Source organism: Eretmochelys imbricata, chromosome 15, assembly GCF_965152235.1.
Source record: "Eretmochelys imbricata isolate rEreImb1 chromosome 15, rEreImb1.hap1, whole genome shotgun sequence".
Taxonomy (NCBI): domain Eukaryota; kingdom Metazoa; phylum Chordata; order Testudines; family Cheloniidae; genus Eretmochelys; species Eretmochelys imbricata.
The window spans coordinates 27,314,432-27,337,947 of NC_135586.1; the positions used below are offsets into that span (position 1 = coordinate 27,314,432).

The 23,516-nt window shown below is 37.8% G+C and overlaps 1 protein-coding gene across 1 annotated transcript; it reads left to right on the forward strand.

Moving 5' to 3' along the window:
- Window positions 1-83: 83 nt before the first annotated feature.
- Window positions 84-21,588, forward strand: RAD9B (RAD9 checkpoint clamp component B). Its single transcript, XM_077835362.1, has 11 exons — window positions 84-222; window positions 2,187-2,257; window positions 3,290-3,439; window positions 4,704-4,818; window positions 7,148-7,247; window positions 11,679-11,785; window positions 14,500-14,606; window positions 15,112-15,176; window positions 16,633-16,755; window positions 17,552-17,837; window positions 21,116-21,588. The coding sequence occupies exons 1-11, from the start codon at window positions 189-191 to the stop codon at window positions 21,269-21,271; spliced, it is 1,314 nt and encodes a 437-aa protein (XP_077691488.1). The 5' UTR covers window positions 84-188; the 3' UTR covers window positions 21,272-21,588.
- Window positions 21,589-23,516: the final 1,928 nt, after the last annotated feature.

Genomic DNA, 23,516 nt, shown 5'->3' on the forward strand with positions numbered 1-23,516 from the left:
GTCAGGCCTCGCGCTTCCCGCGTCGCTGTCAGACCGAAGAGGATGAGAACCATCCGGGTGCTTGAGGAGCGGATGGCCCCGCCCCTCAAGCAACTGGCTGGTTTCCCGCCCTTTGGGGACCTGTTGTGTGAGGGGTGAGGTTGGGCTGGGGAGGCCTGACTGAGGTGCTGTCGCCCAGCCCCCGAACCATGAAGTGTGTGATTGGGGGCAGCCGCCTCAGAGGTAGGGAGATGTGTGGCGCTGCTCAGGGGAGCACATCATTGGGACCATGAAATAGGGAGCAGGCTGAGACCTGCTGCTAGGGACACGGTGACGGACCTCCAGAGCGGATGTACAGGGGCAGGGAGTGGAGAGCCAAGGCTACCCAGATCCCTTGGAACAATATGAGGTGTGACAGCATGTGGAAGCCAATGGTGCCATATTGCTGCAAGGCCTCCCCCCCCCACACCCATGCACACAGCCTTGTGAGTGTATTTTGCCTGAGATCGGTGGCACGAGGTCTCTCATCAACCCAACAGGTCTCCCCAGAGAACACCTGGTGGGAATGGTAATGGGAGCTCTGTTAAAACCCTATTGTCCCGACCTGTGAGCAGAGCTCAGTGGCCCCTCACATGCATGCAGAACACGCAGACCCTTGTGCAACTTGATGAAAAGTACGGCTACTTATTGAGTTGTTTCCAAAGGCCTCTGGAATTTGGGTTTTAAGACCTGTCTATTTCTGTCATACAAAATATACTTTAAACAGATGTTGCCATGTAATTTAAGACACAGTGTGACTTGTTGGACCTTAAAATGTTATTAGAAAGAGGAGGACTTTTTGGTATGTAAAATGTCTGCTTTTAAATAAAGACTCTGTTGGTCATTTGAGCAACTAGGGCTCTACATATCCCCAACAGAATCTTTCTTTGCATTAATTTCAGTGGTGTTTCAAAGGAAGTGCCGCAGCTGCCAGTACCAAGGATTCTGGGATGCGTAGATCGAAGGAGAGGGAGAGTCAGAAAATCTGGCCTTTAATTCTGACTGCTATTGATTTGCTGTGTGATCCTGAGCAAGGCATGTAACTTGCTATGCCTCGGTTACCCATCTATAAAATGGGCATACTGGTTTTTACGCTCTTGTAAAATCCATCTATGAAAGAAAAGTGTGATACAAGTTCAAACTACTACTAGTAGTAATTCTTTGGATACAAGACTATCCTTACTTATTTAAATTTTATTTTAAAGAAAGCCAGTCTTAGGGAAACATTATTCTGGTGATCATCTTTGACGTGATGTTATTTTAAGATTATTATGGTGGATTTCCCAGTCATTAATGTAAATTATCAAGGTACTCCTATATTGTTTCAAAAACTATTTTATTTCAGCCATGCAACCTTAAAGTTTCTTTCAATATATACAGCAATAATCTTTAAATAAGTTGGCTGTTTTAATGCCTAAAAGCTAGTAGTCCTAATAGCAAATTTCAGTATAAGACCTAGACCAAAACCATTGCTCTTGTGCTTCCTGATGGCTTTGTAACTGTATTTTAAGAACTAACTCTGTTAATTGAGTAATGCGCCACTGCTGACCTGGTGCACAAAATAAAAACAAATAGAGCTTGGTAATTTCAAGTTCCTGTTAAGTATGGGAGGTAAGGACTCAATAGGTCAGATATTGGAGTCCCACTCAGTGGAAATGTTGCCTTTAATAGCTGTCTTTACTTGGTGGTGTGCTTTCTGATTTTTGTTTAATGGCTTCAAGGCTCCATGGCCAGATTTTTCAGCTGTGACCACTGGTTTTATGTATCTCAGTTTTTAAGAGCCCAGTCTAATGTACCTTGGGGCTGGTTTGTAAAAGTGCTGAGCAACTGGGTTTGTGAGTGCTTAGCACTTCTGAAAATCAGACCCAAGTTATCTCAGGTTCGGCTCCTGAAACTGAGGTACCCAGCATTGGTGGCAACTTTTGAAAAGTTCAAACTATGGTGCTTTCTGCTGCCGTTGTGAGCAATACAGAAGAGATTTGCTGTAAAACAGTAATTTTTGCCTTTATGCTCCTCATTACATCATAACTTTCTTTTAAAATATATGTAGGAAAGTTAGAATTTTTCTCTTCTTTAATTAATCTGGAGACAGTGTTATATCACCTTTTTTTTTTTATTTAACCAAATACAGAACGCAAATACCACATTTCTTTTGTCTTCTCTTACAGTGTTTGGAAGAGCAATACATGCCATAGCACGAATTAGTGATGAGTTTTGGTTTGACCCAAATGAAAAAGGTGTAAGTGCATTTTGGGTTTTTTAAAATAATTTAAATGGCTTTTTATGGGGAAATACAGTCTCAACATTAATTTAGGTAGCTTTTTGAAAAATTTTCTATACATGCCTTACAGCATAATTCAATTTCTCTTCCTTACTGTCTCACATTTTTGGCATAGCCACATTCAATTTTTTGGGTATCGTCTTATCTAGGTGAACGATACCATGGAAACTCTGTTCCTGCTTTTTATAGTTTTCCTGCTTTTTCATAGTTGCCAAACTAGAATTTGTCTATGACAGTAGGATTAGTGCCACAGATTTTTAATGACGACAAGTGGTCAGGGTCTCAGATTTACATCTAATTTAAAATTACCTCTTAAGACCATATTCCAACATTTGTTCATTTCTGACTCAAAGGGAAGAATCCCACCTGCAGAATCGCCAACACCACTTCGTGCAGAATTTGGCATTTCTGTGGTGGTCTCATCCAGACGCGTACTGACCAGGTCCAAGCCCACTTAACTTTTGCAAAGATCATAGCTTAAGTTGGGGTGATTGCAGACCATCAGATAAAAAATTGAGATATATTTTTAATTTGTAAAGTAAACCAACCTTCTCATATAAGCATTAATAGACCCATGATAATAATACCCCACTTAGATGAGGGAAAGGAACTATTAGATTTTGCTACCACAGGCTCTGATCCAGCAATGCCCTTAAGCACAAGCTTAATTTTAAGCATATAAATAGTCTCACTGGGGTAAAGTAGAACTATTCATACGCATTCATTTTGCTGAATTGGGGCCCTAGATTTTATCAGCCAGTTCTGACTAGCAGGAGGAGTAAAACTGATTTGTTTAAACATGATGATGATGTATGTATATGAATCCAACAAACCATCTGCTATATTTATTATTCGATTTATACATACATTATATAATATGTTTTGTTCTTATATATGATATTGGAGAATAGAATTAAATAAAAATATACATTTCAACCATTTTTATTTATAGTTTCAAGGTAATAAAATATTTTTTAATTATATTTTTAGCTTGCTCTAAGATCAGTGAACTCTTCTAGGTCAGCATATGCATGTGTCTTCTTTTCATCTATGTTTTTTCAACATTACTGCTGGACAGCTGAGCCTGAACTGTGTCGGAAAAAAAGACAGTTACCCCTTATGTGTAAATTAGTAATGAAGGTAAATCTTAATGAACTGGTAAAGATGACTTTTTAAACAGCGAGGCAATTCAACTTTCCAATGGAATTGTGAGTGTTGTAGGGGACAGGATGATATATTACTCTATTTGAGTAGAATTCACCCTTTGTGGAACTGGGGACCATTTGTGGCCTTTAAAACTCTAACTTGTAGCCCTATAGACAACTGAGGTAGGAACAAAATTTGTATTTATTTATGATTAGACGTGTTCCCTGAGCTATGCCCTGCAGTTTCATCTAAATTGAAGTGTTTGAAACAGCTTCATCACTACAGAGAGGCAGTAGGGGGCACCATGTTTCTAATTGCCTCTGATCATTTACCCTGCTGTCCCAAGAGCAGGTCTGGTGTGAGCCAGGTACACTCTGAGCAGTTACTGTCCCATCCCTGTTTCAGCTGTTCATTAGCTGCCCTGTTGGCCACCTGTTGCATTGTAGGGGTGGGAGGAGAGGGTCACTCTGGTTGCTTCATTCCCTGCTTACTTGCCTGTCTGTGGAAGCTCTAAAGATATCAGAATAGGCGCTTCAGAGGGTCTGCCTGAGACTAAGAGAGCAGCAGGTATAAAAGATGGCTCACTTCTACCACACAGCCACCTAGGTCAGCGCAGGAGAGGGGAAAAAAAGCAAAGCTTGGAAACCAACAACTAGACAGGACTCCTTGATTCTCTACGCCAGCCCAGGTTTACAGCAGTCTTTAGTCATGGACCCGGGGGGTTATCCAGAGTGAAACACACACTCCAGCCATTATCCCTATCCTCCCCTGACATTCCTCCCCTGCACCATGGGCTGTGGGAAGGAAGGGGTAGGAGGTGGCTATGTTGGCTTTACAGCTATTGCGGAGTCCTCCAGAAACCGTATTTCTTCTCTATTTACACTGCCTGAGCTTTCCAAAGGAAGCAGAACATGGCAGAGAATCTGCCACAAAATATTGATTGTGGGGTTTTGACCTTTTGAAATAATATATTTGGCCCTCAGGTTAGAAAAATTGATGATGCTGATGTACACTAAATACTGTTCTTGGAAATAAAAATACAAACATATTTGTATGTACAGAACTAAATCATGGATCCATCTTTCTCCTGTGCTTTTGCTAGTTTAACTTTGTTTTAATTGTGTGGTTGTGTTGATTTGCCTGACTCTTGCTGTCATTGCTTTTCTTTTTATGTTTCCCTTTGTGATTCACGTGCTATTATTTAGCATTCTTTGTGTTGCTCTTAAGGTGCACACTATTAATGCACTTTTTCTTACAGTCAGTCCTCCCTGTATTTAGATGTCTAAACACACTAGAAAGGAATGTAGAGAAGTGCAACATTTATACAAATGTTAATGATTGCCATATAACTTTTAAGCTCTTCTGCAAACATGGTAGGTTAAATGTGATATGACTTTATAGAAACATTAAGTACTTTAAAGTTGTAAATATTTTGTCAGCTTTGTATTTTTGATTGTTAAACTTATTTTCTGTCATTGGCAGAATGTTATGCGTAACATTTTCCATTATAAAAGATTCTTGCAACCATTTCCTATCTTTTGGGTGCTTGACTTTGCAAACTGAAAAGCTTTGCAACCTAATAAAATCTAAAGTGGTTTTGTATAATATAATACAATTTATAAAGTAAAGTATGGTACGCCAACACCCATTTTTTCATGTTCTCTGTGTATATATATATATATATATATGCATGCAGTGGAAAAGTACAGTACAGAAAATATATATATACACACACACTTCCTACTGTATTTTCCACTGCATGCATCTGATGAAGTGGGTTTTAGCCCACGAAAGCTTATGCCCAAATAAGTTTGTTGGTCTCTAAGGTGCCACAAGTACTCTTCGTTCTTTTTGTTTATAAGGCACTAGTGTATTCAGTTCTCATCTGCTGCTACAGACTGATTTTCTCTTTGGGCTGCAATTACTCATATGATAGATGATTATTTTTTGGTAATTTTCTCAAAAAATGTAATATTACTTTTATAAAATGTTGATGCTCGTTAGTTATTTAGGGGAACTTGTCATAACAGTTGTGTTCTACAAAATAGGCGTTTGGTAGATGGAATAGCAGTTTCACATCATAATCATTAATGATGTTTGCTTTCATGCACCTGGGTCCTGTACAGTAAACATGGTGACTATAACAAGATTTATTTTATGCCTCAAATTCTTTGAACAATCCATGGTGAGTTATGCTATACCGTGTTCATCATCCAAATAAATGCATGTGGCATGGGGAATAGAACTCACAAACTTCAATTTCCAAAACAAAGGAGCTGCTCCACTAACTGCCAGTATAAGAAACTGATACATTTGAAGAGGTCTTGGGATAGTACAAGGAGATGTACCTAGGAGTAATTGGATGAAGTTAAGAAAGGGAAAATGTAGGAAAAATATCAAGGAAAAACTTGGATACTGAAATCTGGTATAATAGTGGAATAGTTTCCTCAGGGAAGTAGTGAATGCTCTAATGAATGCACATTTAAAAACTAGGTGGGACAAAATACTGAAAATGCATTATAGGGGAAAAAGCCTGTTTTGGTAGTTAGATGGACTAGATGATCTAATCAGTCTTTTCCATCTCCAAGTTATATGGTTCTGTGAATTTATAAAAGGTCTGACATATTCTGTCCAGTACAAGACAGTGATGCACAATCACTTTCTGCTGGAAAATGAACCCTTAAAGCACCATTATAATTATTTCTGCCAGTATACTTAGCAGAACTATGGTACATAATGCATTTTCTAATATTTGAAACATACTATTTCATATTAATAAGTGGAAATAATAAGTGGCTCAAGGCAATGAGTTTGATTTAGTGCTAGCTTAATGTGCTACACTGAAATAATAGATTTCTTGCCATTTGTTGTTCGGGTTATATTTAATTTTGAAAGTTTGCATTTTAGAGGTGTATTTGGAAAAATGTAACAGTATATAATTTTCCTTTTTTAAAATTCGTTTTAAATGTTATTTGTATTTGTATAAACTTGCTATATATGTACAGAGAACCTGATAGCAAAAGGTTAGTCATCTGATAACCTTTTGTGTTTTTATTAATAAAAATTATTAATTTGAGTAGTGGAGTAAAGTGAACCTGACACATACATTGATAGTGAAAACGAGCCTGTGACATCTCTCAATATCCACTGCAGATCACTAAACACTATCATAAAACCTAAGCCTCAGAGTATTTGTATACTTGTATGCAGTAGGTTTCAGAGTAGCAGCCGTGTTCGTCTGTATTCGCAAAAAGGTGTCACAAGTACTCCTTTTCTTTTTGTATGCAGTAGTAGATGGTAATTAAGATAGCTATTCAGTAAATGTTTATAGAAGTTTATTATTTTCATTATTACACCAGCCAACCATTCCGCCTTTCTTTTAAACCCCAAACGTACTTTCTGGGAGCTAACGTGCCTGACCCTTTGCTCTTGTGGATCACCTGAGATTCAGAGAGAACTCTTGAGACCCACAAGTTTTGGAAGTGGAACCTTCATCTTTTTTCATGATGAAAGAATTCCTAGGAAACTGAGTTAAAATTCATGGACTTTCCTATACTTAGGCAAGCTATTCCCACACAGGGCAGAATGGGACCTTTGTTGGGTTTTTTTACTGAGATTAATGAAAGTGTTAATTTAACATTTGTTAAGTTTAAGATAACATGCAAAAATATGTTAATTTTTATACCTATGCTGTATCTTTAGGTATTGTAAAAACTCATAACCTGGCTTTTCATGAAAGTGAACCCTTACAAGCTGTTTTTTCAAGGCATATGTGTCCTAATGTACTGAAGATTCAATCAAGGTAATGAATTCAATATATTATTTGTTTTAGAAATAATATAGGAGGAAGTAGTTCACTCAGGGTCCAATTAAGAGAATCAGGGATGAACATATTTTGGGCACCTAAATGTCACATAGTAATAACCAATGTTTGATTAGTTTCATGCTACTATACTAAATAATACTACATCTTGGGGACCTTAGGTCATGGCTGCATCAGCCCTACCATTAATCCAGCTTTGAGTAAAGTCTATAATGTATAACTAGAAGCTTTCAGAAGCTCCTACAGAATATCATAAATACTGAAGTTGTGCTTGAGTTGTTTAAACAAAGGAATCTAAAGGTAAAATTACAAACTTTATAATAGCTACTTAAAGTGCAGTTCTACTCTGAAAAGTGGCTTTCTGTAACAAGCATTATGGGATTCAACATTTATTGTCTCTCCATGACTTCTAGATTAAATTTGCTCAGTTTAACAAAGAAAATGATGATTGTCTGACTATCATTGCTGCGAACTCCACTTGGAGTCTGAAATTGAGCTGGGTTATTTTGGCTCCTGCATTATTGCTATTATAAAGATTCTAAAACTGAACTTAGTTAACAATTTTTTTGGTGATGATGAATGTGTTAGATATGAATCACGTTATTCTTCCCTAGTGGCAGCACTAACAAAGGTAAAAGATAACAAAAAATTATTTTTATACAAAAAATATGCTTTGACTGTGTATATTCAATATTGCTGTTGAGTAAGAAGGTTTAACTTTAACATAGTCAGCTTCTCTCACCTTAACCATCCTTTAGCATTATTGATAATTGTATATTATATTTTATATATTCACAATAAATACATTAAATATTGGCATGGGGAGAGATTACTGGAACTTCTGTGAAACAGGTGTTCTTTTACCTCTAGAAAAAAGAAAAATACTGTAGTATCCTTTGTTGTGTACTTTTGGTGTAGGGGACTGAGGTATATGTCAGGAGTGAGGAGTATGACTGTGATATTCTGAGTATTACTCCTGGCAATTAAAATCCTGATTATGGCAGCTACACTACTCCCCCAGTTCAGGAGAAGATAATGAGATATTTAATCATGGCGCTACAGTGACAGTAAATGATAGCAAAGCATTTACATTTCATATTTTGAAACAGGAAAAATAACTAAAAAGTTACCAAAACAGCGGAGTAGACTGATTTTCTCTCACAAAGCCTTGTTTGCAAAGACCTTATTATTGAAAATTACTATTAAGAATATAAGCAGTGGAATTTTATAGCAAAAATGTATTCATATAATGGTTACCAATTCAAAATGAAATATCAACCTTTCTATAATACCTATAAGAGAGAAGAGGTGGGTGAGGTAATATCAACAACACTGCATACTATAATATACATTGGTTACTGCACAGAAGTAATTATACTATGCACTTGAAAATACCAGGGATTTTGATGTGCAGTCTTACTTATCTCAGTCAATTCTTCGAAGTAAAGAAATAGTTATCTGTATGTTTTTTTTAAAAGCCACTCTTTTGAAGTTTGAAATCTTTTGATTAAATATTGCTTTGGGGAGAAATCATCATTAGTTTGCAAGTATTTGGACATTCCGTAAAAACAACACTAGTATCACAGTCATATATACGCCAAACCTTTCTACACTATTCACTGAAACATTGCTCACTTTTTAGGATTTTTTTTTTTAAACATGCTCCCTGCTTTCAGCAGTCTCATTGTTAATTCACAAAAGATACAGTTTGAAAACTGTGCTTAGCAACAACAGCTCAGTTGTTGCAGGTGCTAATGCTATAATTAAAGGATTATTTAATATCTAATAGTCTTTGTCCAAATGCAAATTTGTACATCAGGCAGGCATATTTTTGAGTGTACAAAAGGGAGCTAAGATACACGAAAGGTATACCAGAGACTTGGTCAGAATTGAGAGCTGCAGTCAGGGAGAATATGTCTTGAGAAGATACCGCAAAGACTTAGAGCATGATCCAAAGTGCACTGAAGACCATAGAAGTCCTTCCATTGACTTCCCTGGGCTTTGAATTAGGCCTTTGTTGTGGTATGAAGATAGAAAAGTTTTTAATTTCCATTGGCTTTCTGTGCATAGTTGGTTTTAGCACAAGTCAGAAAAAAAATTCAATGATCATATTAGCGTAAATAGAAAAAAAGCTAAATATTTTTACCAATGGGACAGTCAAGTTTGGAACAAGCATTGTAAGGGTGCTAAAAGTACAGTTCTTAAATGTGCCCTGCCAGCTGAACTTATATAGAAAGATTTTAGCTCGTCTCCTGAAAAGAAAATTCTAGAACAGTGAACAAGAGCAATCTGTTCCTGTAGCCATTAAAAGTGTATATAGGTTTAAAAAGTATTTACCTATACAAAAGAGTATTAGCCTGACAAAGTTATATCTCAATTGGTCTTATATTGACAAACTTGCTGTTTTTCAGAAATCATGCCAGTGACATTCTGGAATGCATTAGCTGCTTCTTATTGTGTTTAAATACAGGACTTGAAGATTGACAAACTGAGTTCTGTAGCAAGCTCTGGCTTGATCCAATATCCATCAAAGTCAATTAGAGTCTTTCCACTGACTGCAGTGTGCACTGAATAGGATCCTGTATCTCTTTGTTCCTCAATTTCCTCATCTGTAAAATGGGGGTAATAATATTTACCCAACACACAGCATCTTAAAAGTATTAATTAATTACTATTTGTAAAGAGCTTTCAGATCTTCAGCTTGAAAATGTTGTAGGAAAACAAATTATTATCATCATCATTTAATTTGGTAACAAGACAACAGCTGCATGGGCCAGCTGGAAGATCCTCCTTAATATCATTTGTGATAAAAGCACATCACTACCATTTTGAATGCTTCACATAAACAGCTACAGTTCTTCCCATATTTTTAAATATTTAAGTTAATAATATTTCAAAAACAGTGTAGGGGATTTAGGTCCATATCTTCCATTAATTTTAATAATGTGTCTAAATTCCCTATTTTCCCTTTCTCAGTTTCATTGTTCAGATACTATAGAAATAGAAGTCTGTAAAACCACAAAATAGACTTTACATGATATTGTTTTTATAACTGAAATAAGTGTTTTTGAAGACTTGGTGCAAAGCTCACAGTAGGAAGTGACTGGGTACACATCATGTGAAGGCCAAATATTTATAATGTTACCTATAGCATGACTCTGAATACCAGTATGTGCAGAGTAGATTTTTAAAAAATTAAACATTAATTCAATAGAGTTGACAAATTGGGAAACATCCATGACATTTTTCATGAACCTATTTTTAAAAATTGAAGCAGTTCATAATGTAAAGTAGATGTTTTTGCCAAGCTGGAAAAACTGTCACACTTGACTTTTTTTTAAAAAAAGAAACAGTAAAAAGGATGTAAAGCATGAGGCCATATTTTTTTAAAATATCAAGAAGTGGATACTGTCATGATAGGCTACACAATAAGGAATACTTTTAAGGGTCTTAATAATTCTGTGCCTTGCATAAAATATCTTCTATCATGGGTCTTTTTTTTACTTATGATTTGGGAGGAATCATTCTCAATTTAAAAAAAGGGGAAATGGGAGTCTTGGATTTTTGCCCGCTTCGTTTTTATATTGCAGTAGGTGGCTCTGTGCTCCATTGTTATACAGACTGTACGGATATTCAGTAAAAAGAAGGTCATTGCCCCCAAAGTACTTACATTCTGTTGTTCTACTTAATGAGATTATTCCCAACACGTCAACTCAGGAAGCAGTGTTGAGGGGTTTTGGAGAGAGCTGTGTCCCGGCCTTCCTTTTCTGGAGAGAGAGTTGCTACAACTACAACACAGAGCTTTTGGAGGCTGGAGGAGATATGTCAGGATTCCTTGGGAAAAGAATGATCAGTGTATTTCTTTTTGCAATCAGTATATGGAGAAACAGCCATCAATTGAACCTGTTTGTCTGTAGTAAACAAAATTTAATGCAAGAATTTTGCTTTTCCATCACCTACAAATTTATGAACAAAGTAAGAATAATAAAAATATTGCTGCTGGATTCCACTGAAATTTGTGATGCATAAATGTAAATGATGATGGCAAATGTATCTAAAATGGTTATTTGGCTCTTGATATATTAATACTAAAAGGAAAACAAAATCACATTAAGATTGTCATAATTATCATGATAATTAGATATTAACTGTTTAACAGTACTGGTTAGATAAAAATACAATTATTGTACATTATTGAAGCATAATATATAAAATCATCATCATATACTAAAAGAAAAGAAAATACAATTAAATCACGTTTAAAAGGGGGGATAATACACAACAACCTATATTTTCTCTTGAAATGTTTCCAATTCGTATGGCAAAGTGACACTAATTTGTGTTACTAACGTGAATAGATAGTAATTTGTTGTCCAAACTAATCTTAACATGCTATACAAAATTTCTTAGGCTGCTGACTGATATAATGATTCATTTTCCAACCTGTCAAGAGGAAGTAACTGTAGCTGTTACACCAATGAAAGTTTGTTTCAAGAGTTATACTGAGGAAGAAATTGGTAAGAATTAGTTCACAATATTTTTGAAGGATAAGGGTGCTTTAAAACAATTGAAAAAAATAATAACTTTGCACCATGGTGGGAAAAGGTATCACATGGCTGGACGTTAAACTGATAATTTAGATATCTTAAATGAAGTTAAAGGTGCGCAGAGGGTTTCAGGTCAGAGAAGATGCCAGGATAGAAAATCAAAAATAGGACTGTAACCCTTAAAAGTTTTTGAGGAAACCTGTTCTGGTGCATCAGTTAGACTTTTTTTGGTATCAATAGTAGATGCCACCAGAGCAGTACATCAAGCTAAAATTACACAATTTGCTGTGGGCTTGAACTGAGATCATTATTCTACAATAGCTGTAAAGAAACAGCAACAAACTGGGAGAGGAGGAGAATTTTGTATTTAAAAAGGAGATAAATATTTAAACATAAATAACATCATTGTAATGGCCATCATCGGCAATGAGCATATTTCTAAAAGTTAATGTATGACAGCAATATTACATTTTAGCTGGTCTAGTAGTGTTATGTTGTGCACTAATGTGTGAGAATATAAGATGGAGAGAGTGTTTTCCTGACATCTGATTTGGAAGTATTTTGAAAATATAAATTTGTTTCTAAAGCATAGTGTTCTCGTGCACTGCCCCAGAAAGCGATGCTACTAATACAGTTTTACAATGGTGTAATCAATTCATACACTTTTTGAGGGAGACACCTATAAATGTACTTTGTAACCCGTGCCTCCTGTGAAACATTTGCCACTGCATTTGGAGAGTAAGACCCCACACTTTTGCATCCTTCCTGAAATGGTCCAGTTTGATGGTGGTGCAGTTAAGGAAAAAGATGCTTTTGCAAGCAGTGGGGGGTGTATGGATTGGTGTGAGGGAAGCCTATAGAAAGGGAGGGCAGAGAGGCTCAAATAGTAGAAATGGAGCAGATTGTGAAAAAGAGAAGTGAAAATAGATTACATCTTCAAGAAGGAGACATTATTAGAAACAAGCATATATTTAAAGAGGGTGAATAATTTGAGAAAAAGCTGCATAAAGATTCATCAAGAAACAGAACTAAAAGAGGAGAGTAAGAAGAGAAAGAAGGGAGGGACAAAGGAGACGTACTTTTTTTTTTTTGGTATTATAAAACATTTGCTTAATAGAACATATTAAGCCACATTCTATATATAAAACTGTGCAACCAAAGCAATATTTATACCTTTGAATATATGATTTAGTGGTGGTTTGGATGTCTATAGAAAAAATAAACCCTGAAAAATGGCCTGGTGTTGGAAATGGAGGAGGAAGGGATGACACTGCCTCCCTAGACCTGCCTTCATTTGCTTATTATAGATCCTACATTTTGTGAGTTGGCAATTATATTACAAAATTGTGGTTCTTCTACCTTATAGAACACTACAGGGTTATTGTTGCATGCACAACTGTGCATGGATGGAGGTTGAGAGACGAAAATTCCAACAGGAAGAGTAAAAGACTTGAGACTGGTTTCCACAGGAGTTCACTATTCATACTGCTTTAATATATTCTGCACCTCTCTGAGACTCACACACACATAATAAAAATGTCTTTATATTTTCTTTCTGCGCCCCTCCAAAGATGAGCACCCATGAATGGAGAACATCTTTCATTCTTCTTACAGTAACTAAGAGAATTGCAATGTTCATTATAAGTGAAAAATTTAATACTTACAAATGAACTGCATAATATTTTCCCTTGTTTATATCAATTGTACAATATCAGTGAAAGACTATTTTGTTAAAAAATCAGGAAACCGAATCTAAAGAAAAATCTAACTTTTTTTGCCTTCTTTTATACTTCAGATAGCTGTCAACTGTGATTAAGTCTATTTAAAAAAATCACACAGCAATTGCCTCCATATGAATGTTTACATTTTAAAATAAACTCTTAAATAAAAACTGCTGAATACAGGGCTTATAATGAACACCTTATCAACACTGAAGTCAGTGGGACTTTGTACAAGGGACTTCAGGGTCAAACCCTAGGATGAAAAAAATGTAGGGTGCATTAAAAATAATTGGAAATTAACATTAGAAGTTGTTCTAAGTAATATTTTTAAATGCTTTATTTAATTTAATAGTCATCTTAAGCTAACTTGAATAATCAAAAATATTTGCCCTTAACTTCTAGGTCACAGGGTAAATTCTAGAATTTAAATAGTTAAAAAAAAATGGTTAGACAAACCATTACATTAACCAAAGCATTTCAAGAGTATTTTACCTAAAACAACTTTGACGTCTGATTTACAGTCTCTTAAATGGGACTTAATTTTCTGAATTCCAGTCTTCCTCATGACATTGTCAAGTTAGTAACTTCCTGTTTGATTGTTAATTCTTTTTAGTTGTTTGATAAGCTTAAAATTAGTTTAAGAAGTGATTTACTGTTCTTTGTGATTAGATGGAATTATTGGAATCTTTTTTCTAATACACTGTTTTCCACTGTAATTGTGCTAGTAGGGGTTACTCTTGGAAGGTAACAGGTGTAAATATTTCAGCTGATATTTCATAATTATCAATATCGGAGTCACTATATATTTACATTAAATACTCGTATACATGTTTGTAAGTTATTTGTTAGACTTTTACAATTGCTGGTCAGGGCCTGTGAATGCAATCATGGCCCCACTGACTTACTGGGCTAGAATTTCACCTTCTGTTTTTAATCCTTGCCTTTCTTGTAATTTTTGAACAGATTTTTCAAAGACAATGCACACTAAAATACATCTTAATCCAGATGAATTTGACTACTTTCAAATTGGAGTAGACTCTGAAGTAACGTTTTGCCTTAAAGAACTGAGGGTAAAGATACAAATAAAATGTTCTTGATAGTAGGATATTTGTGTAGAATATATAATGTTTAACATGACACTGCAGGACTCTCACTGAGGCAGCTGTTATACAGTGCCTCACATGCACAGTGGTATTTACTACCTGGATGAGGGGTAGCCATAAAAGCAGGCTTCCTTTTAGCACTGGAGGTTTACCTTCAGAGAGTATGGTGGGGAACAGGGAAGTGAGGATAATTTTTTTTGTAAAAGCTTCAGGTTTGAGTAAAGATTAATTTATCATACATGTATTGAAGATGTTATAATCTATAGCTATAATAATGCATCTCATACTAGATGTGGAAAACATTATCTCTGGGGAAATCTCAGGGCACAGAAGGCAAGAATGTATACATGTAACAGTAGATTGGTATCCCTAATCCATGAAGATTAATCCATGGGATAAATGTAAAGGAAAATGCAGTGCTTAATATTTGTGTTTTAAGATACTTCAATAATCCTTTCTTTTCCATTTGTAGGGTCTACTAGCATTTGCAGAGGCTACTAGCGCTACTGTCTCAATTCATTTTGATGTGTCTGGAAAGTACATTTTTGGGAACCTAACTGTATAGTAATATTTTAGTAACAGCGCTGCATTCAATTTTCATTTGCAGTCTAAATTATGAGTAATATTTAGCCATTACAGTAGAACCTCAGATTTATGAACACCTTGGGAATGGAGATTGTTCGTAACTCTGAAATGTTCATAACTCTAAACAAAATATTGTTCTTTCAAAAGTTTACAACTGAACATTGACTTAATACAGCTTTGAAACTTTACTATGCAGAAGAAAAATGCTGCTTTTAACCATATTAATTTAAATGAAACAAGCACCTAAAACAGTTTCCTTACCTTGTCAAATCTTTTTTTTAAACTTTCCCTTTATTTTTTTAGTAGTTTATGTTTATCCCAGTACTGCACTGTATTTGCTTTTTTTTTTTTGTCTCTGCTGTTGCCTGTTTGCGTACTTCCAGTTCCAAATGAGGTGTGTAGTTGACTGGTCAACTCGTAATTTTGGTGTTCATAACTTTGAGGTTCTACTGTATATCAATAAAGTGGTTCCCCCTAAAATAACCAATAGCATTCACTTATTGTTAAGAGCTGTATTTGTAATTAACCACAGTAATACAAAAGTTGAATAGTTTATCAGATTTAAGGAGCTTACTTTCATATGATAGACCTGATACAAAACATAATTTGTCTGATTTTTCTGGATTGCTGAGCACCCACACATCCCACTGAATTCAAGGGAAACTTCAGGTGCTCAGTACACCTCTGAATATCAGGTCATCAGTTTCCTTTTCTGAGAACAGTTAAGGAAACAATTTTTTATTTAAATCTGAACTTTGAGAAGTTGTCCACAAGTGTGGAAGCACCTTTGGTAATAAATTATTTTAAGCACAAAATTCCATAGTACTTACTCACTGCAGTATATAAAGCTGTAATGCGAAACAAAGAAGTTTCTCATGTTTCTTAAATAAGTAGTGAATAGAAATACTCTTTCTACTAGCGGTTCCCAAACTTGTTCCACTGCTTGTGCAGGGAAAGCCCCTGGCAGGCTAGGCCGGTTTGTTTACCTGCCGCATCCGCAGGTTTGACCGATCACGGCTCCCAGTGGCCGCTGTTTGCTGCTCCAGGCCAATGGGAGTTGCTGGAAGCAGCGCGGGCCAAGGGACGTATTGGCTGCCACTTCCAGCAGCTCCCATTGGCCTAGAGCAGCGAACCACGGCCACTGGGAGCCGCGATTGGCTGAACCTGTGGTCGCGGCAGGTAAACAAACCGGCCCGGCCCGCCAGGGGCTTTCCCTGCACAAGCGGTGGAACAAGTTTGGGAACCACTGATCTATACCAAGCATCTTTGTGTGTGTATATCTATCTGTATGTATATATCCATAGAAGTATATGAACTAGCCTCCTTCCTCCCGCCCCCCCCCCCCCGAAAAAACCCACATATATATATATTTACACATACAATTCAGTCTCTGATTTTACATTTTTAGACCAATTGCTTTCAGTATTGAGGACATGATGGTAGAAGCCAGCTTTGTTTTGGCTACATTAGCTGACATTGAAAATAGGGAATCTTCTCAGCAATCTCTATGCCTTTCACAAAGACAGAAAAGGTAATGCAGTATTTAGGATTGTTTTGGTATTCTGCTCCTAAAGGTTGAACATCCATTTTCCTTTTTTGCAATTTCCAATTATGTTAGATTTGAGGTGGGAGGGAAGAGATGTACTGGTTCTGCTACAGCATTCGTCACTATGGTAACTCATATTAGGGCATTTGCACAAGTGAGATGTCTTATTGGATTAAAAGGATGATCAGGTTCAGATTAAAGAGCCTGCCCAGAAGATGAAGAGCTGGTATGACAACTTGAGACCCAAGACAGTGCACCAATAATGAGGGGAGGGCGCTCTTTCTTACTTGCTGCCTCTCCTATCCAGAGTACATAGCTATCTTTCCAATACTATGGTGGCACTTTGTCACCATAATTTCTGACAGCCAATATGTGTTTAAAATACTGTTTCGCTGCCTGTGTCATCTTTCTCATTGCCTTTTCAGATCTCTCCCTATTTCTAGTTTGTGGGGAATGGCTTTCTGTAGATTTATATTACCTTCTCAGACCCATGCTTCAGTTTCATGAAGTGGACTGGTGCAATACCCTCTCCTTAGGATTACAAGAGGAGCCAGCATCAGGAACTTGCAGCAGAACAAACAGCAGCATTCTTACTATTGTCAGTTTTGCCTGGGATCCATGAAGCTTAGCTGGGGGGAAAGGTCACACTAGATGAAAGCCTAGTTCTAGAGTCATCATGCTTTTCATTAGCCATTTGTAATATCTATTTATTTATATGGTTTTATTCTTTATCTAGTAAGACATCCAAAGTCAGGTTCAAATGTGTCTGTTAATCCCTCAGGCCTACCTTGATGAAGGCCCATGCAGATAATGCTGAAAATGTCTCAAACAATTCTGCAGATAATGATGATAATACAGAAACAATAGCTTCAAAAAAGCCTTGTTGGACTGGAAGAGCACATAGCAACACGGAGTCACCTGTAGAGTGCAGTAAACCTCTGTCAAAAGGAGATATTATTCCCATAATCTCAAAAAAAGACATGAACCTAGAAGTATTGGACATGAGTGCAGCAGGTGACATTAAAATTGTGGAGGAAGTAGAACCCTCATATTCTAAGCAGTACAAGGTAAGAATGCCAAATCAAATCTACATTGTAAGCTAAAGAAAAATGAGTTTGGACCAGACAGCAAAATAATACTTTTAACTAGTACTTAAACTAGTATTATTTAGAGGTGGGCAAACTACGGCCCGTGAGCCCCGTCCTTCCCGGTTGTTGAGCTCCCGGCCAGGGAGGCTCGCCTCCCCTTGCTATGCTGCCAGTGCTCTGGGCGGTGGGTTCTGCAAGCTCCTGCCGGGCAACATGGCTGCGAGAGCCGCCAGCCTGCTCCGGGGCTCTAGACTGTGCAGCGACATGGCTGGCTCCGGCTGAGCAGTGCAGCTGCCAGTCCTGGTGCTCTGAGAGGCATGGTAAGAGGGCAGGGAGCAGGGGGATTGGATAAGGGGCAGGGGGTCTGGGTGGCAGTCAAGGGACAGGAAGTAGAGGGTGGTTGGGTAGGTGTGGGAGTCCCAGGAGGCCTGTCAGGGGGTGGGGGTGTGGCTAAGGGTCAGGGCAGTTAGGGGACAAGGAGCGGGAGGATTGGATGGGGGTGGGGTCCTGGGAGGGTGGGGGGTCCCAGCAGGGGTTAGTCAGGGGATAAGGCGCAGGGAGGGGTTGGGTGGGTCAGGGGTTCTGAGGGGGCAGATACGGGGCAGGAGCCAGGCCTTTTGGGGAGGCACAGCCTTACCTACCTGGCCCTCCATCCAGTTACAGAACCCTGATGTGGCCCTCAGGCCAAAAAGTTTGCCCACCCCTGGTTTAGTTACTACATGTAGCCCCATTTACCACACCACAGTGTTCAGTTCTATATAAATTGCTGTTTCAGTCAAGTTCAGTGCAACCATATGATTTTTAATATTTGTAGAATCTACAGTTAAACAGTTCCCCTATAGACAGGTCCCCATGTACTTTGCAGTACAATGGACCCAAATTCTGTGGCAGTGTTAATTCAGTCTACTGCCCCACAGTGCCCTCTATTCTCCTTCCCTTTACAGCTGCCTGTAGTTCATATTTGAAAAAGTTCATCCACCACAGAATTACTTTTACAGGGATTTTTTTGGACTGAGGATTTTTTGCTATGCTGTACTTCCCAAGTTCCCATTATGTGGTCTAGGAGTCCATTTCAGCATCTTATTTCCTGTCCATTGTGTGTCAGGGAGTTGTGGGGAGGGGAAAAACAGGGACAGCTTGTAACTACTTCAGTGACGTATCTGCCTGATTCCTCACACCTTCGCTGTTGTGCTGTTCTCCAGATCGCCCTACTTAGCTGCTTATATTCTCTGGCTGCCCCTATGCCCTAGTTGCAAACTGAACTCCAGCTCTGGCTACTAGACAACCACCCCACCCCCAACTGCCTATGCAATCCTATAGACAGCAAGCACTATAAGCCAATTAACTCCTCTTATGAGGAAAACTAGAGAGCAAGAGGCAGCTTAAGGCAGTCCTGGTAATGCAAGAAGATAGAACAAGATGACAGGCTTTAGGTTTCAGCAAAATGGCAAATTTTGTAGGAAATCACTGACCTCCATATCATCGAAAAATTGTAGATTTCCTAGCTATGGAGTTGTGGGGTTCAACAGAGCCCTGCTTATGACGAATGGGATATTTCAGGTTTTACTTAGAGTACGGCTGATTTCACTGCCTCAGTTTATGCTTGATTCACTTTTTGAGGTTCTTCCATCATAAAGGACTAGAATTTTTTCTTCCTGTAACAGGTAAATTCCTATGTAATCCACCAGGCCTTACCTGTAGATTTCTTGAGAAAGAGTGAGCTTTATATGATGCCTATTGCTTTATGGATTTGAGAATACGCTTTAGTTAAGGTGACAGTAAAGTGAAAGCTACGCTGGAAACTAGCACAAATAAAATCTGACTGGCTAGAACATAAATCCCTTAAAAAACATCATTTCATACCAAAACAACTTCTAAAAAGAGCTTGATCTGTAAAGGAATATAAAGCTAGTTTAAAAATGCAATTGTTAATCTCTGTTATCTTAAACATATAATCAGTGTCTTTTCAAATCAAATTTTTCTCTTGTAATACTTATTGCTGAACAGCCAGAGGAAGCAGAGGGAAGGTGACTTGTTCAGAGCCTCTCTATAATTGAGTTGCTACTAGAAACCAGCATTTCCAGATCTATGCTTGATCCTGAACCATAATCCTTCCCTCTTTAGCTTTTCTCCAACCATCTGTGGGTGCTTGTTGGTTTCCATGGACCAACATGGTCACAGTTCAGTGCTTTTGAGCAATCTTACTGTTGTCTGAGTGACTATTTAATCAAGTTGAATAGGTATGTATTCTGAGTCATGAATATGAGAAAATATAAAATTAAAAGTCCATGTTTCCTCTTGGATTTATTATTTTTCTCCCTTCCTACTCAGACCAGGATTTGAACCCAATTCTTCCTCCACCACCCCTTAGAGGAAGACACCTATATGCTTCCTATTACCCCCCCCCCCCCATTTCACACAGAGAACCCTCACAGGAACATACACATGCCAGCAAACACCTGCCCACAGAGCCTTTTCAGTGTCTATTTTAAGGCAGTGGAAGGCTCCAGAGTTATCACTACCAGTTAAAGTAGTGTCTGTGAAGATGCAGCAGTAAAATCAAGGACAGCAGCAGAGGTCTTTCACAAAAATGACAGATGTGCTTACTTACATCAGCTGCTTCTCTCCTCCTCTTGTGGGAGGAGTGGCTTGTCAATTATTTCTTCTGCCATCTGACCCATTCCTTTCTACCTTTCTGAAAAGGTTTAGCAATAGCTAAACCTGTTTCCAGAGGGTTGTGAAGACCACGTCTGCCAATGGCTTCTTCATTTCCATCTACCATACATAAGTGTCTCTCTCTCTCTCTCTCGAGAGCTGTATATTCAAAAACTGTGTCCTATGCATACCACAGCTGCAGACAAGCATAATCTCTGCTTTTACATTTATGTAGTAATATTTTAAATATTTAGGATTTAAATATTCACATCTTTCCCCTGTTAAATTCAAACCTTTGAGGCAGCTTTATGTATAAGTTCAACAGTTTTCCCATATCTAGACTTTCAAATTTGCTTTGAAATACTGAATTAGTGGTTGCAATTAAATCAGTTGGCAAATTGCTATACACTGGTACACCTCTAATGACAGCTGGAAATATTTGTAGATGCTAAATGTGTTTGTCTACATGGGTTACTAAGGTGTTTTTTGTTGTTGTTTTTAAATAATGTGCTTGCCCAAAGGACTTAAATCAGCAGTAAAAAAAATCCCAGGAATATTTTATTTGTACAAAAACTCACTTTATTAAATATTGCATTTTCCAGTTTCATTCACTTTTCTTTGGAGCCGTTTCATTTAAGGAGCAAGATATCAGCCACACACTCCATAGTCTGGCCACAGCTAGTGATGTCGAAGACGATGTTGACAATGAGCAGCTCTCCCAAGCTGTGGTGCCTGTACAGCCTTTCACAGATGTTTAAATTGTCTTTATGCTCGTAAAATACACTTTAATACCTAGTGAATAGCTACGGGCTATTTTACAGAGAAACTTGTTGCAACACTTCCATTATGCAAATTTCCTAGGGCTTTCTACTATTTTCAGATTACATAGAAATTAGAATAGTAAATAGAAACTGCTGTTATTTGTATTTTATATTTTAGCTTGTTACTAGCGTTAAACTCAAAATCACTAACACCTAAGGCGGCTAGAGTTTCGAGCTCTCAAGTGAACAGTCAGAGCTCATTTGGTTGTACAGGTTCCCTCTTCTGCAATAAAAAGGAACTGGTTAAGACTCAATGATTTTCAGTGTTTTATCATTTCCTGTTATAGTCACAGGTTAAAACATGTAAATATTTTATATTCCAACGGTTATGTGGAAGTTTAGCAAATATGTAATATGCATCCATAAAGCTTTATGCATGAGTGTTTTCACCCTCTGTCAATACCACTCTGTCAGCCAGTTGTAAGGATGTATCATCTTGAAACTAGTTGAAATTTTCATTACTCAGTACTGGTGTAGTGCTGGATTAAGAATCTTAAGTTGTCATGCACACGATCACCCCAACCCATTTTAGTGCTGGTGTTTTAGAGCAGGAGTTCTCAAACTTCATTGCACCGCAACCCCCTTCTGACAACAAAAAATTACTACACGACCCCTGAAGGGGGGACTGAAGTCTGAGCCTGCCTGAGCCCCATTGCCCCAATTGGCAGGGGCCCAAAGCCAGAGCCCCACCACCCCGGGGCTGGGAGGGGAAAAGCCAAACCCCCAAGAGCTTCAGCCCCAAGTAGGGGGCCTGTAACTTGAGCTCCACTGCCTAGGGCTGAAGCCCTCAGGCTTTGGCCCCAGACCATCTAAACTAGCCCTGGTAACCCCATTAAAACAGGGTTATGACCCATTTTGGGGTCTCAACCCAGTTTGAGAACCACTGTTCTAGTGACTCCATAGTTTGTTATAGTCACCTGAACCACGGAGTACACTGCTTCAGGAGAATTAAGGCTATACATGTGACCTTGAAAGTATTGGGGTAGCAAATCCATGTATTCTAGCTAGGGCTGTCAATCGCCTGAGTTAACTGCGATTAATCAACTCAAAAAAACAATCGCAGTTTTAATCATACAGTTAAACAATACAGTAGAATACCAATTGAATTTTAAATATTTTGGATGTTTTTCTACATTTTCCAATATATTGATTTCAATTACACCACAGTATACAAAGTTGATAGTACTCATTATTTTTGATTAAATATTTACACTGTAAAAATGGCGAACAAAAGAAATAGTATTTTTCAGTTCACCTCATACAAGTACTATAGTGCAATCTTTGTCGTGTAAGTGCAACTCACAAATGTAGATTTTTTTGTTACATAACTGCACTCAAAAACAAAACCATGTAAAACTTTAGAGCCTACTAGTCCACTCAGTCCTACTTCTTGTTCAGCCAGTCGCTAAGACAAATAAGTTCGTTTAAATTTCCAGGAGATAATGCTGCCTGCTTCTTATTTACAATGTCACCTGAAAGCGAGAACAGGCATTCACATGGCACTTTTGTTGCTGGCATTGCAAGGTATCTGTGTGCCAGTTATGCTAAATATTCATATGCCCCTTCATGCTTCGGCCACTGTTCCAGAGGACATGCTTCCATGCTGATGATGCCCGTTAAAAAAATTATGCATTAATTAAATTTGTGACTGAACTCCTTGGGAGAGAATTGTATGTCTCCTACTTTTACACACATTTTGCCATATATTTCATGTTATAACACTCTCGGATGATGACCCAGCACATGTTGTTCATTTTAAGAACACTTTCACTGCAGATTTGACAAAACACAAAGATGCCGCCAATGTGAGATTTCTACAGATAGCTTCATCACTTGACCCAAGGTTTAAGAATCTGAAGTGCTTTCCAAAATTTGAGGGGGACGAGGTGTGGAGCATGCTTTCAGAAATCTTAAGAGCACAACACTCCAATGCAGAAATTACAGAACACGAACCACCAAAAAAGAAAATCAACCTTCTGCTGGTGGCATCTGACTCTGATGATAAAAATGAACGTGTGTCAGTCTGCACTGCTTTGAATGGTTATCAAGCAGAACCCATTATCAGTATAGACGCATGTCCTCTGGAACATTGGTTGAAGCACGAAGGGACATATGAATCTAGTACATAAATATCTTGTGATGCCAGCTACAACAGTGCCATGCGAACGCCTGTTCTCACTTT

Coding starts and splice junctions, on each gene's coding strand:
- RAD9B (XM_077835362.1), top strand. CDS start 189: ATGAAGTGTGTGATTGGGGGCAGCCGCCTCAGAG. Junction 7,248..11,678: donor GTACTGAAGATTCAATCAAG/GTAATGAATTCA, acceptor AAAATTTCTTAG/GCTGCTGACTGATATAATGA. Junction 14,607..15,111: donor TTTGCCTTAAAGAACTGAGG/GTAAAGATACAA, acceptor TTCCATTTGTAG/GGTCTACTAGCATTTGCAGA.